The 13,481-nt window shown below is 38.8% G+C and overlaps 1 protein-coding gene across 5 annotated transcripts in view; it reads left to right on the top strand.

The window, feature by feature from the left end:
- Positions 1 to 13,481, top strand: part of RBL1 (RB transcriptional corepressor like 1) — a 59,987-nt gene that overhangs the window by 17,666 nt on the left and 28,840 nt on the right. For 4 of the 5 annotated variants that reach the window (XM_035006272.1, XM_035006273.1, XM_035006274.1 and 1 more), the window contains exons 8-11: positions 635 to 821; positions 1,859 to 2,025; positions 6,457 to 6,569; positions 6,762 to 6,865. In XM_035006272.1, the coding sequence (XP_034862163.1) occupies positions 635 to 821; positions 1,859 to 2,025; positions 6,457 to 6,569; positions 6,762 to 6,865 (571 nt within the window). Of the gene's footprint in view, positions 1 to 634; positions 822 to 1,672; positions 1,677 to 1,858; positions 2,026 to 6,456; positions 6,570 to 6,761; positions 6,866 to 13,481 lie in introns of those variants that run through there. The other variant, XM_035006277.1, reaches the window with a different exon arrangement.

Genomic DNA, 13,481 nt, shown 5'->3' with positions numbered 1-13,481 from the left:
GGAGTTTCCTCAAAAAGTTAAAAATAGAACTACCCTACAATCCTGCAATTACACTACTAGGTATTTACCCAAAGCATACAAAAATACAGATTTGAAGGGGTACATGCACCCCAGTGTTCATAGCAGCATGATCAATAATAGCCAAACTATGTAGAGAGCCCAAATACCCATTGACTGATGAATGGATAAAGAAGATGTGGTATATATACACAATGGAATATTATTCAGCCATCCAAAAGAATGAAATCCTGCCTTTCACAATGACATGGATGGAGCTAGTGTGTATTATGCTAAGTGAAATAAATCAGGCAGAGAAAGACAAATATCCTATGATTTCACTCATATGTACAATTTAAGAAACAAAACAAATGAACATATGGGAGGGGAGAAAGAGGGAAAGCATAAGAGTCTCTTAGGAGAACAAACAGGCAATGCAGGGAGGTGGGTGGGAGATGGGCTAGATGGGTGATGGGTATTAAGGAGGGCACTTGATATGATGAGCACTGGGTGTTGTAAGTCATGAGTCACTGAATTCTCCTGAAACCAACATAGCACTGTATGTTAACTAACTAGAATTTAAATAAATATTTGAAAAATAAAAATAAAATCTTTTTAAAATAAAATCTCTTTTCAGCAAAGCAGTAAACAAGGAGTATGAAGAATATGTTTTAACTGTTGGTGATTTTGATGAGAGGATCTTTTTGGGAGCAGATGCAGAAGAGGAAATTGGAACTCCTCGAAAGTTCACTGGTGACACCCCATTAGGGAAACTGACAACACAAGCTAATGTGGACTGTAATCTTCAACAACACTTTGAAAAAGTAATATAACTTAGCCTGGCCTCAGTCTTGAATGATCTTTTTCTCTCTGTGTGTGATTCTACTAACAACAGAAGCATCTTTCAAGTTAAATCTTGAGTTTCTTCTACTAATTTGTATTTCCCATGAAAGCCTTAAAAGGTAATTTTTAAAACTATGGCATTTAGTATTTTTACCTCATTTCTTGACGTTTTTCATATTTTTGATATATTTTCCCAGAATGGGCTTTTCAGTAGGGTAGGTGTTTTTGACATAAAAAAGGATTTATGTGGGGCACCTGGGTGACTCAGTTAAGCATCTGACTTCAACTCAGGTCATGATCTCAAAGGTCCTGGGATCAAGCCTCATGTCGGGCTCCCTGCTCAGCAGGGAGTCTGCTTGTCTCTCTCCCTCTCCCCGTCCCCCGCCCCGCACACGAGAGAGCTCTCTTGCTCTCAAATAAATAAATAAAATCAATCTTTTTTTTTTTTAAAGGATTTATGCTTTCCTATCATTCTTTCTTTGCATCACCATAGCCACTGTTCTGTTGCTTTAAAATTTAGTTTATTCTCCTACCCATGACAAATTATGTGCTTTCCCTGAACTTCAGCCATAGAACGCTAGACTTGATTGTTAATAGTGAAGGCTTAATTCTGTAAAATCACCAACAAATGGGTTGGAGGATGAGGTCTAATGGAAAGTTCACTGGTCTAGAAGGTAGAAAACCTAAGTTTCAGTCCAAGCTCTGCCATTAACTTTGTGAGCTTAAACAATTTTTTTACCTTCTCTGTGCCTGTTTCATATGTAAAGTGAAAATGTGTATATTTCAAATGAATATTATGATAAAATGAGATTATAGGTAGTAGGTACTTTGAAAAAGTTTTACTTAAATGTAAGGATGTTATTAGCATAATATTGGTAAAAATCTGGTGGTTAACCAGAGGAGGGAGGAAAAAAGTCCTACTAAATATGAATAGAGAAGATGGTATATATATACTGAATAAAACATGTAATGAGGGCAGGGTAACTTTTTAATCTCACAGATTTTTCTTTATTGACAGAAAACATCATTTGCACCTTCTACCCCACTGACAGGACGGCGATATTTACGAGAAAAAGAAGCAGTCATTACTCCTGTTGCTTCAGCCACTCAAAGTGTGAGCAGGTTACAGAGTATTGTGGCTGGACTGAAAAATGCACCAAGTGAACAACTTATAAATATTTTTGAGTAAGTATAATATCATTATTTTTCTAAATAAATTATTTTAAAGATTTTATTTATTTGAGAGAGAGCACAAGCAGGAGAGAGGGGCCGAGGGAAAGGGAGAAGCAGACTCCCTGCCTAGCAGGGAGCCCGATGCAGGGCTTAATCCTAGGACCTAGAGATCATGACCTAAGCTGAAAGCAGACACTTAATGGACTGAGCCACCCAAGCGCCCCTTTAAATAAATTTTTTTTTAAAGATTTTTATTTATTTATTGAGAGAGATAATGATAGTGAGCATGAAAGGGGATGAGTCAGAGGGAGAAGCAGACTCCCCGCTGAGCAGGGAGCCCGATGCGGGACTCGATCCCGGAACTCCAGGATCACGACTTGAGCCAAAGGCAGTCGCTTAAACAACTGAGCCACCCAGGGGCCCTAAATAAATTTTAATCACAAAGTATGTTGACCTAAAATCAGATGAAAGTACCTATTAAAATTATATAGAGGGGTGCCTGGGTGGCTTAGTTGGTTAAGCAACTGCCTTCAGCTCAGGTCATGATCCCAGGGTCCTGGGATGGAGCCCCACATCAGGCTCCCTGCTCTGTGGGGGAGCCTGCTTCTCTCTCTCCCACTCCCCCTGCTTGTGCACTCTTTCTCTCTCTCTCTCTCTCTGTCAAATAAATAAAATCTTAAAAAAAAAAATTCTATAGAGATATTATTTCATATTATTAAAGACTTTAAGGGCAAAACAAATACTTCTTAAAGTTATTTAGACCTAATATTCCACTCTTGTAACTACCCCTAAGTTACGCATTATTTTCTATTTACACTGACTTTAAATGGGTTCAATCTAAATGTCCATGAAGGGGGAGACTGATTAACATATTGATGATACAGCCATAAATGGAATTTTATGCAGTTGTTTAAGATAAAGAGACATGTGTCCTAGCAAAGATGGTAGAATAAATCCAGATCAGAGAACCTAATTTCCTAATACTTAGTGAAATAAGAGAATAGTAAAAAACCAGCAAACTACTTACTACTCTTGATCTTGGGCTTGTGAGTTCAAGTTGGGTGTAGAGATTACTTAAAAATAAAGCAACCAAATGAAGAGAGGGATATGATTTCATGCTATAAATTTCCAAAATGATGGTCAAGAAAGGAATGGTTGATTCTGATATGCCCATCGCTAAGAAGTATTACTAGAGAAGGAGAGGATATGTTGATAGATATTGAGTATGCTCATTAATACCCCAGATATAGAGAGACATGGGTGAGTAGACAAATGAGTAAAAAGTCATAGATCTCCCCAAGCGAAAGTCCCTATATTCCACCACTAAGATCACAGCAGAAATATGATGAACTCCTGTCATTTTCCAAGGTTCCATACTAATTTGAGGGGATATCCTGATGCTAATAGAACTAGAAGATATCCCTAACTAGATATAGCATAACCTGGAATAGGGACATTTAACTAATCTTGTAAGAGTAAGCAAAGCCCTGGTCTTCTAATAAAAGCTGAACATAGCACTAGCTGAGCTCTCCTCTACTCCCGAAACGTTCAATCTATAGAAAAGTGGACAGAACAATCCTAGCCTCAAACACAGCTCAAACGATATGCAAATTGCAAATAAGGTAGAAAGAGTGTCATGAAGATCTTCCCTCATAGCATCTGAATAAATAGATATGGACTAAACTGTTCATTTAAGCATGAACAAGTTGAAAAGAAGTGTCAAGGCAATGATGCAAACATTTTATGGCAACAAGAAAAGGAAGGAAGGAAGAAAATATAGTATGCAAAACACAAAGAATCTAGAAACAAATGGGAAGACATTCCATGATCATAATTGGGAAGATTTAATGTTAAAATGTCCTTATTACCCGAAGCAATCTACAGATTCAGTGCAATCCCTATCAAAATGCCAGTGGCATTTTTTACAGAAATGAAAAAAATTCCTAAAATTGATAGAGAATTTCAAAGTACCTTTAATAGCCAAAACAATCTTGAGACAGAACAACAAAGCTGAAGGCCTCATACTTCCTGATTTCAAAACATATTACAAAGCTACCATAATCAAAACAGTATGGGATTGGCATAAAGACAGGCATGTAGACCAATGGAACAGACTAGAGAATGCCAAATGAATCTTCATGTATTTGGTGAAATGATCTTTGACAAGGGTGCCAGGACTACACTATAGGGAAAGGATAGTCTCTTCAACAAATGGTGCTGGGAAAAGTGGATGTCTATACAAAAGAAGGAAGATGAACTCTTTATCTTACACCATATCCAAAAGTTAACTCAAAATAGATTGAAAACCTAAACAGGAGTCCTGAAACTCTAGAACTAGAAGAAGACATAAAGGAAAAGCCTTATGACATTGGAATGGGCAACGATTTCTTGGATATGACATGAAAATTACAGGTAACAAGAGTAAAAATAGACAAATGGGACTACATCAAACTTAAATACTGAAGTACAACAAAGGAAAAAAAAGTAATCAGACTGATGGAAACAAATTAGAATGGTTGCCAGGGTTGGAAGGAGGGGAAATAAGTTGTTGTTCAATGGGTATAGAGTCGCAGTCATACAAGATGAAAAAGTTCTAGAGATCTATTGTACAACAGTATGCATGTGGTGAAAAATACTATAATGTACTCTTAAAAATTAAGGTCAATTTGTTATGTGGTTTTTGTTTTCGTTGTTATATGTTTTTTAATACATAAAAAAAAAAAAAAAAACCCTAAAAAGAAACATAACTCAAGAGGCACAGCTTGCATTAGAAGAACTTGGTAAGAACATATTTTTGCCATATGTGCTGCCTACCTCTCTCTATACATGATTCTGGTCTGTTTGAACATGGAGTTGGGAGTCCTGAACCCTGCACTGATTATCTGGCTTTGGGCAAATCACTTTCTTTCTCATAGTCTTGAATTTGTCATTCCTGAATTAAGATTCTGTGTTTGAATGACAGAAAAGTAACAGTTAATATAAACGTAACAGGTATTTCTTACCAAGTGCCTTCCTTTTTAGTGCTATATTTTTTTATTTGTTATTCTTTAGGCTTTGATAAGAATTACATGCAGTTTATTGTTCCAGCACTATAAATATATATAGTTAACCCTTGAACAGTATGTATGGGAGTTAGGGTCGCCAACCCCCCACACAGTTGAAAATCTGTATATAACTTGCTTTTTTTAAAGTAATCTCTCTACCCAACGTGGGGCTGGAACTCATGACTTCTCTCTCTCTAAAATAAATACATCTTAAAAAAAAAAAAGATTTTATTTTTAAGTAATCTCTACACCTAATGTGGGGCTCAAACTTATGACCCTGAGATCAAGAGTCGCATGCTCTACTGACAGAGCCAGCCAGGCACCCCATATATAACTTTTGACTCCTCAAAAACTTAACTAGTAACAGCCTTCCATTGATCAGAAGAGCCTTTTTTTTTTAACAGGGAGAGAGGGAGGGAACACAAGCAGGGGTAGTGGGATAGGGAGAAGCAGGCCTCCCGCTGAGCAGGGAGCCCAATATGGGGCTCGATCCCAGGACCCTGGGATCATGACCTGAGCCAAAGGCAGACACTTAACAACTGAGCCACCCAGGTGCCCCGATCAGCAGAAGCCTTACCAATAACATAAACAGTTGATAGACACATGTTTTGTACATTACATGTATTATATACTGTATTCTTAGAATAAATCAAACTAGTGAAAGGAAAATGTTAAGAGAATCATAAAGAAAAGAAAATACATTTACAATACTGTACTGTATTTATCAAAAAAATCCACTTATAAATGGACCTGCACAGTTCAAACCCATCTTGTTCAAGGGTCAACTGTATCTATTTTATATATACTTGAATCCTGCCACATCATCTTACTTTTTTTTTTTTTTTAAGTAGGCTCTACAGCCAACGTGGAGTCCAACTCAGGGCTTGAACTCACAACCCTGAGATCAAGAGTCAGACACTTAACCAGCTGAACCACCCAGGCACCCCTCTATTTTTCTTAAATCAGGTTTATTAAATTATAATTTATATCAATAGGAGTCATCCTTTTAACTGTATAATTGTATGAGATCTGACAAATGCATGCAGTTATATAACCACAGTCAAGACTTAGAACAATTCCATTAGCCCCCAAAATTTATGCCCCTTTTAGTCAACCCCCTATGTCATCCCCAGCCTCTGGCAACTACTGATATATTTTCTATCCCTATAGTTTGCCTTTTCTAAAATGTCATATAAATAGAAGCATAAAAGAGATAATATTGACTCTGCTAATGTTGAAATTCCAAAACAATATGCCAAATGACTTTGTTTAAAAGCTTTCAATTTATTTGAAATATGCTGTTTATGTATCGAGGTTTACAACTGGGATCAGAACTGGAATAAATGTTGGTAGTCTGAGGGTTTTTTCCTGGTAATTAGGTTCCTCTTGTATTTCATAGATCTTGTATGCGTAATCCTATGGAAAACATTATGAAAATAGTGAAAGGAATAGGAGAGACTTTCTGCCAACACTATACTCAATCAACAGATGAACAGCCAGGATCGCACATAGGTAAGAAGACAAAACTAAAGTTGACATAGCATTGAAAATAGACAGATTGGCCCTAAAAAGTAGAAATTAATTTTTTTTCCTTCCCAGCTATTCTTAATGTATGAGATTTAAATTTATATAAAAGTTTTGTTCTTCAGTCCTTAACAGCTACATTTCATTAACACATATTTTCCCTTTTATTCCCCGCCCTAGACTTTGCTGTAAACAGACTAAAGCTTGCAGAAATTCTGTATTATAAAATATTAGAGACTGTAATGGTTCAGGAAACACGAAGACTTCATGGAATGGACATGTCAGTAAGTAAATCCACTCTCCAGCCACTGGCAAGGTCCAAAACTTCCTAAGCCTGAAAGCAGTGTGTTGAGAGGCTGCATAGTGTGTCTTGGGAATCAGCAGTTAATAGCAGACTTAGCCAGTATGATTTGCTAGTTGGCCTTATTTGTCTTTTGCACATCCAGAGCTAGCCATCTCTAGGTAGAAATGTAAAATACATGAAATTTATCTCTGGTACACCATCGGTATCCTTTCCCTTCAGGTCCTTTTTTTGTCCTTGCTGCTAATAATGAGATGCCCCTCCCCAACTGTTAACCCAACTGATAATTAAGATATTTGCCCATACCTCCCAGGGATTTTGGAGGAATAAAATGCTTGTTAAAAAATTGCTTTGTGGGGTGCCTGGGTGGCTCAGTCGGTTAAGTGTCAGACTCTTTTTTCTTTTTTTTTTAAAGATTTTATTTATTTATATATTTTGACAGAGAGAGACACAGCAAGAGAGGGAACACAAGCAGGGGGCGTGGGAGAGGGAGAAGCAGGCTTCCCGCTGAGCAGGGAGCCCAATGTAGGGCTCGATCCCGAGACCCTGGGACCATGACCCGAGCCGAAGGCAGACGCTTAATGACTGAGCCACCCAGGCGCCCTAAGTGTCAGACTCTTGATTTCAGCTCACATCATGATCTCAGGGTCTAAGATCGAGCCCTGCATCGGGCTCCATGCTGAGCATGGAGCCTGCTTGGGATTCTCTTTCCTCCTTCCGCCCCTCCCTGCTCTCACTCTCTCTCTCTCTCAAAAATAAAAAAATTACTTTGTTTTCTTTGAACATTGATAACTCTGGCCACTCTCTCCAATAGCTATGTAAAGGAATGTTTCTAAAAAGTCAATGCTGGGGTACCTGGCTGGCTCAGTTGGTAGAGCATGCAACTCTTGATCTCAGGGTTGTGAGTTTGAGCCCCACATTTGGTGTAGAGATTATTTAAAAAATAAAATATTTATAAATAAATAAATAGTCAAAGCTGTTGGGGTGCCTGGCTGGCTCAGTTGGTAGAGCATGTGACTCTTAATCTTGGGTTCATGAGTTCAAGCCTGCTGGGTGTAGAGCTTACTATAAATAAGTAAGTAAATACATGCATACATGTATACATACATACAGTTTATTTATTTATTTTTTTTTTTATTTGACAGAGAGAGAATGAGAGAGCACATGAGAGCGGGGAGGGTCAGAGGGAGAAGCAGACTCCCCGCCGAGCAGGGAGCCTGATGCGGGACTCCATCCAGGGACTCCAGGATCATGACCTGAGCCGAAGGCAGTCGCTTAACCAACTGAGCCACCCAGGCGCCCCACATACATACAGTTTATAAAAATTCAAAGCTCTTATATGATCTTTTGGTTTCCTTCTCCTTGTCACTCTTGGAGTCCTCTGACTTTAAATTCCAATAGGAACAGGTTGATGTCGAGGGGTGCTTCATAACTAATGTAATAAAATTTCTCTTTGTTTTCATTCTGGAAATTTTTATCTCTCTTCTGTGTTGGTCCCCCTTTTTCCTGGATTCCATGGCTTTCTCTTTTGTGAGAATCCTAATATTTGACAAAGCATATGTTTCCATAACTTCCTGAGAAGCAGTAAATTTTCAACTTTTTATTTTGAAATAATTACAGATTCATAGAAAATTACAAAAGTAGTATAGAGAGGTCCTATGTAGTCAATTGCCCCCAGTGGCTACATTTTACGTGATATAATATCAAAACCAGGAAATGAACATTGGAACAATACATGTGTCTTCCTCTTCACCATTGCATCACTTGTAGGTTAATGCACTTGCCACCAAAATCAAGATATTGAGTTGTTCTGTTATCACAATGATCTCCCCTCATGCTACCCTTTTGTAGTCACACTCATTCCACTCACACTCTATATGAGTTCAGTTCTTTTAAATTTGTTGAGGTTTATTTCATGACCCCCAGTGTGTATTCTGCTATTGTTGGGTGGAGTGTTCTGTAAATGTCAGTTCTATAGTGTTGCTTGATGGTGGTGTTGACCTCTGTATCCTTGCTGATTTTCTGTCTAGTTCTATCAAGTGTTGAGAGAATGGTATTGAAGTCTCCAAATGTAATTGTAGATTTATCTATTTCTCCTTTCTTTCTTTCTTTTTTTTTTTTTTTTAAGATTTTATTCATTTGACAGAAAGACACAGCAAGAGAGGGAACACAAGCAGGGGGAGAGGGAGAGGGAGAAGCAGGCCTCCCACCGAGCAGGGAGCCTGACACAGGGCTCGATCCCAGGACCCTGGTATCATGACCTGAGCTGAAGGCAGACGCTTAACGACTGAGCCACCCAGGTGCCCCTCTTTTTTTTTTTTTTTTTAAAGATTTTATTTATTTATTTGACAGAGACACAGCGAGAGAGGGAACACAAGCAGGGGGAGTGGGAGAGGCAGGCTCCCCGCTGAGCAGGGAGCCCAACGCGGGGCTCGAGCCCAGGATCCTGGGATCATGACCCGAGCCCAAAGCAGATGCTTAACGACTGAGCCACCCAGGTGCCCCTCTTTTTTTTTTTTTTTAAGATTTTATTTTTAAGTAATCACTCCACCCAGTATGGGGCTCAAACTCACAACCCCAAGATCAAGAGTTGCATGCTTTACCGATGAAGCCAGCTAGGCGCCCCTCTCCTTTCAGTTCTATTAGACTTCTTAAAAATCCATAATTTTGATGCTCTGCTGTTTGATACATACACATTGAGGATTGCTATGTCTTCTTGGTAATTGATCCTTTTATCATGAGATAATGTCCTCTCTGAAACTGATAACTCTCTTTGTTACAAAATCTATCTATTGTTTACATATAGCCACTTCTGCTTTCTTTTGATTAATGTTTGCATGGTCTTTTATTTTCAGCCTACATGTATCATTACCTTTGAGGTGAGTTTCTTGTAGGTAGCATGTAACTGAGTCACATTTTTTAATCTCTCTTAGTCTCTTTAAATCGGTAAATTTAAGGGCGCCTGGGTGGCTGGCTCAGTCGTTAAGCGTCTGCCTTCAGCTCAGGTCATGATCCCAGGGTCCTGGGATTGAGCCCCCGCATCGGGTTCTCTGCTCCGCGGGAAGCCTGTTTCTCCCTCTCCCACTCCCCTTGCTTGTATTCCCTGTCTCGCTGTGTCTCTGTCTGTCAAATAAATAAAATCTTTAAAAATAAATAAATCGGTAAATTTAGACAACTTAAATTTAATTATTGATATGTTAGGGCATAAGTCTGCCATTTTATTTCTTGTTTCTGATTGTTCTCTTTGCTTTTTGTTTTCTTTTTCCCACTTCCCTATTGATTACTTGAACATTATTTATTTATTTAGTAAGGTCTGTGCCCAATGTGGGTCTTGAACTCATGACCCTGAGATCAAGAGTCATATGCTCTACTGACTGAGCCAGCCAGGTGCCCCCACTTGAATATTTTTTTAGACTCTGTACAGATTTGTTTATTTGTTGCTGTAGGTATTACATTATATATGCATAATTTCACAGTCCACTGGTATAGACATTTTGTAGTTCAATAAAATGTGGAAGCCTCAAGTCCCTTTTTAAAAACTCTGCATAAAGGGGGCACCTGGGTGGTGCAGTCGGTTAAGTATCCACTCTTGGTTTCAGCTCAGGTTGTGATCTCAGGATCATGAGATTGAGCCCCATGTTGGGCTCTGCACTCAGCACAGAGTCTGCTTAAGACTCTCCCTCTCCCTGGGGCGCCTGGGTGGCTCAGTCGTTAAGTGTCTGCCTTCGGCTCAGGTCATTATCCCGGGGTCCTGGGATCGAGTCCCACATCGGGCTCCCTGCTCGACGGGAAGCCTGCTTCTCCCTCTCCCACTCCCCCTGCTTGTGTTCCTGCTCTCGCTGTCTCTCTCTCTGTCAAATAAATAAATAAAATCTTTAAAAAAAAAAAAAAAGCCTCTCCCTCTGCCGCTCCCCCTGCCTCTAAAAATAAATAAATAAATCTTTAAAAACCCTGCATAAAGTCTTTAGATTCACACTTGATTGATAGTTGTCTGTGTGTAGAATTTTAGACTGACAGTTATTTTCCTTTATGATCTTGAAGGCATTGCTCCATTGATCTTCTACATTCCAGTGTTGCTAATTAGAAGTCCAATGGCATTCTAATTTTCAGTAGTGGTATGTGACCTGTTTTTATTTTCTGGAATCTTAGTATCTCCCTTTTATTTCTTATGTTCTGAAATTTACAATAAAGTTTTATTGTGGTCTTTTCATTTATGTGTTGAGCATTCCTACGGAGTTGCCCTGTTAGTCCAGAAATTTATGTCTTGCAGTTCTGGATCATTTTATTGCATTATTTCGTAGATAATGTATTGCCCACTGATTTATCTTTCTGGAGCTCTTATTATTCAGATGAGGAACTTTGTGGATTGATTCTTTTCTCTTATTTTCCATTTCTTTGTTATTTTATTCTACTTCTAAGGATATTTATTCAACTTTTTATCATCTAGTTCTAGTAAATTTTTTTATGTTAGCTGTATTTTCATTTCTAAGATACCTTTCTTGTTATGTGAGGTTAAATTTAGATTTCTTTTGAAGTTTTCTTATGTTGACTGCTTTGTCTCTGTTTCTTCTGAGTTTTTTTCTGTTTTATTTTATTTTTTTTTAATTTTAAGTAGGCTCCATGCCCAGTGTGCTCCATGCCCAAGAGGGCACGAACTCACAACCCTGAAATCAAGAATCACTTGCTCTACCGACTGAGCCTGTCAAGCGCCCCTTTAAGATTTTATTTTTAAGTAATCTCTACACCTAGCATGGGGCTCAGACTTAAAACCCTAGAATCAAGAGTCGCATGCTCCGCCAACTGAGCCAGCCAGGCGCCCTTTTACTGTTTTAATCTTTGTCTTTCAGTTGGAAGATTTCCTCATATGTTAGATTGTTCTTGGATATTCACATATATTTGAATAAGGCATTAAAAATGAAACATTAATAAACCCTTAGGGTAACTGAGCAGTTTGCTTCAAAGCTTTGTATGCAGGAGTGGGAATATAAGCCCAACAGTCTCATGTGAACATGTAGTATTAGGGACCCTCAGCTGTTGGTGTCTTTTTTTTTTTTTTTAAGATTTTATTTATTTATTTGAGAGAGAGACAGATCTCATGAGCAGGGAGGAGGGGTAGAGGGAGAAGCAGACTCCCTGCTGAGTAGGGAGCCCGTTTTGAGACTCGACCCTAGACCCTGGGATCATGACCTGAGCTGAAGGCAGACGCTTAACCAACTGAGCCACCCAGGTGCCCAACTGTTGGTGTCTTTAAGGTTCTTCTGAAATATTTTGGTTTCTGTAGAGAAGTATCTGCTAATCTCTTACCTGAATGTTGGTGTTGTGGAGCAAAGCAAGGAAGGGAAACTTGGTCTCATAGTGTGCAGAGTTTCACCTAAAACCACAGTCTCTTCTATGCCTGGTGTTCTCAAGCTCCAAGTCTCCCTAGTTCAGTCTTAGAATAATTCTCCAGATCCCTGTTGGGATAGACTAGAACCCTATCATCTGACTCATTAGAGTTGGGGTTGAGTGGGGACCTGAAGAGTTCTAACTGCACAGACTTTCATATCATCCATTCACGTTAGCCTCTGCCTAATCCCTACTTTCCATTCTACCTGTGCCCTGAGTTCCTGTGTTTTTCCTAGGTTGCATGGAACAAATTCATTAATTCTAAGTGTCTCTTCAGGCCCTTGTTTGACCATACTACTTTCTACTAAGTAATTTGTCATGTATTATAGTTTGCGGTTATAGCTGACTTCTAGTTTTATCCAAGGTAGTTTCTGTTTCTTATTCTTTTTGTTGATTTGGTGTGATATTTGAAAGGATGGTGACAAACACTTTTTAAAACTGAAAATGTGGGACGCCTGGGTGGCTCAGTCGGTTAAGCGTCTGCCTTCAGCTCAGGTCATGATCCCAGGGTCCTGGGATGGAGTCTCACCTCGGGCTCCTTGCTCACCGGGGAGTCTGCTTCTTCCTCTGCCTGCTCTGCCTGTTCCCCCTGCTTGTGCGCTCTCTCTGACAAATAAATAAATAAAATCTTTAAAACTGAAAACTTATGTTAAATCTTTTTTTTTTTTTTTTTTTTAAGATTTAGTTATTTAGTTTTAGAGTGTGCCCATGAGCAAGGGGGTGGTTGAGGAGGCAGGGGTAGAGGGAGAGAGAGAGAATCTCAAGCACATCCCCACTGAGCGTGGAGCCCAACTTGGGGCTTAATCTCAGGACTCTGAGATCGTGACCTGAGCCGAAGCCAAGAGTAGGATACTTAACCTACTGAGCCATCCAGGTGCCCAGCTTATGTTAAATCTTAAACTCAGTGGTGAGCAGGACTTTTATCTTCTTAGTAAACTTCTCTGAACTTTTTTAAAGTCTTAGCTGTGACAGTATAATACCTTTGATTTTAGTGTTTTGATTAACCAATCTTTATGTTGACAAAACAGTTGTCATAAAACTGGTATTTAAACAAATGGGAAAAAAAATTGAAATAATCCTAATGCTTCCTCTTGATGGGAATATTGACTATTTTATTATTTCAAAGCAGATTGTTGTTTATGCCTCATTTAAATATAAGATCTACCATTGAGCAAGATTATATTTTATAAGAAAACTATCAGTTTGAGGACTCA

The sequence above is a fragment of the Mirounga leonina genome, unplaced genomic scaffold (assembly GCF_011800145.1).
Source record: "Mirounga leonina isolate KUSES-001 unplaced genomic scaffold, KU_Mleo_1.0 Mir_150, whole genome shotgun sequence".
Lineage (NCBI taxonomy): Eukaryota > Metazoa > Chordata > Mammalia > Carnivora > Phocidae > Mirounga > Mirounga leonina.
This window is presented reverse-complemented; position numbering and strand designations above follow the sequence as displayed.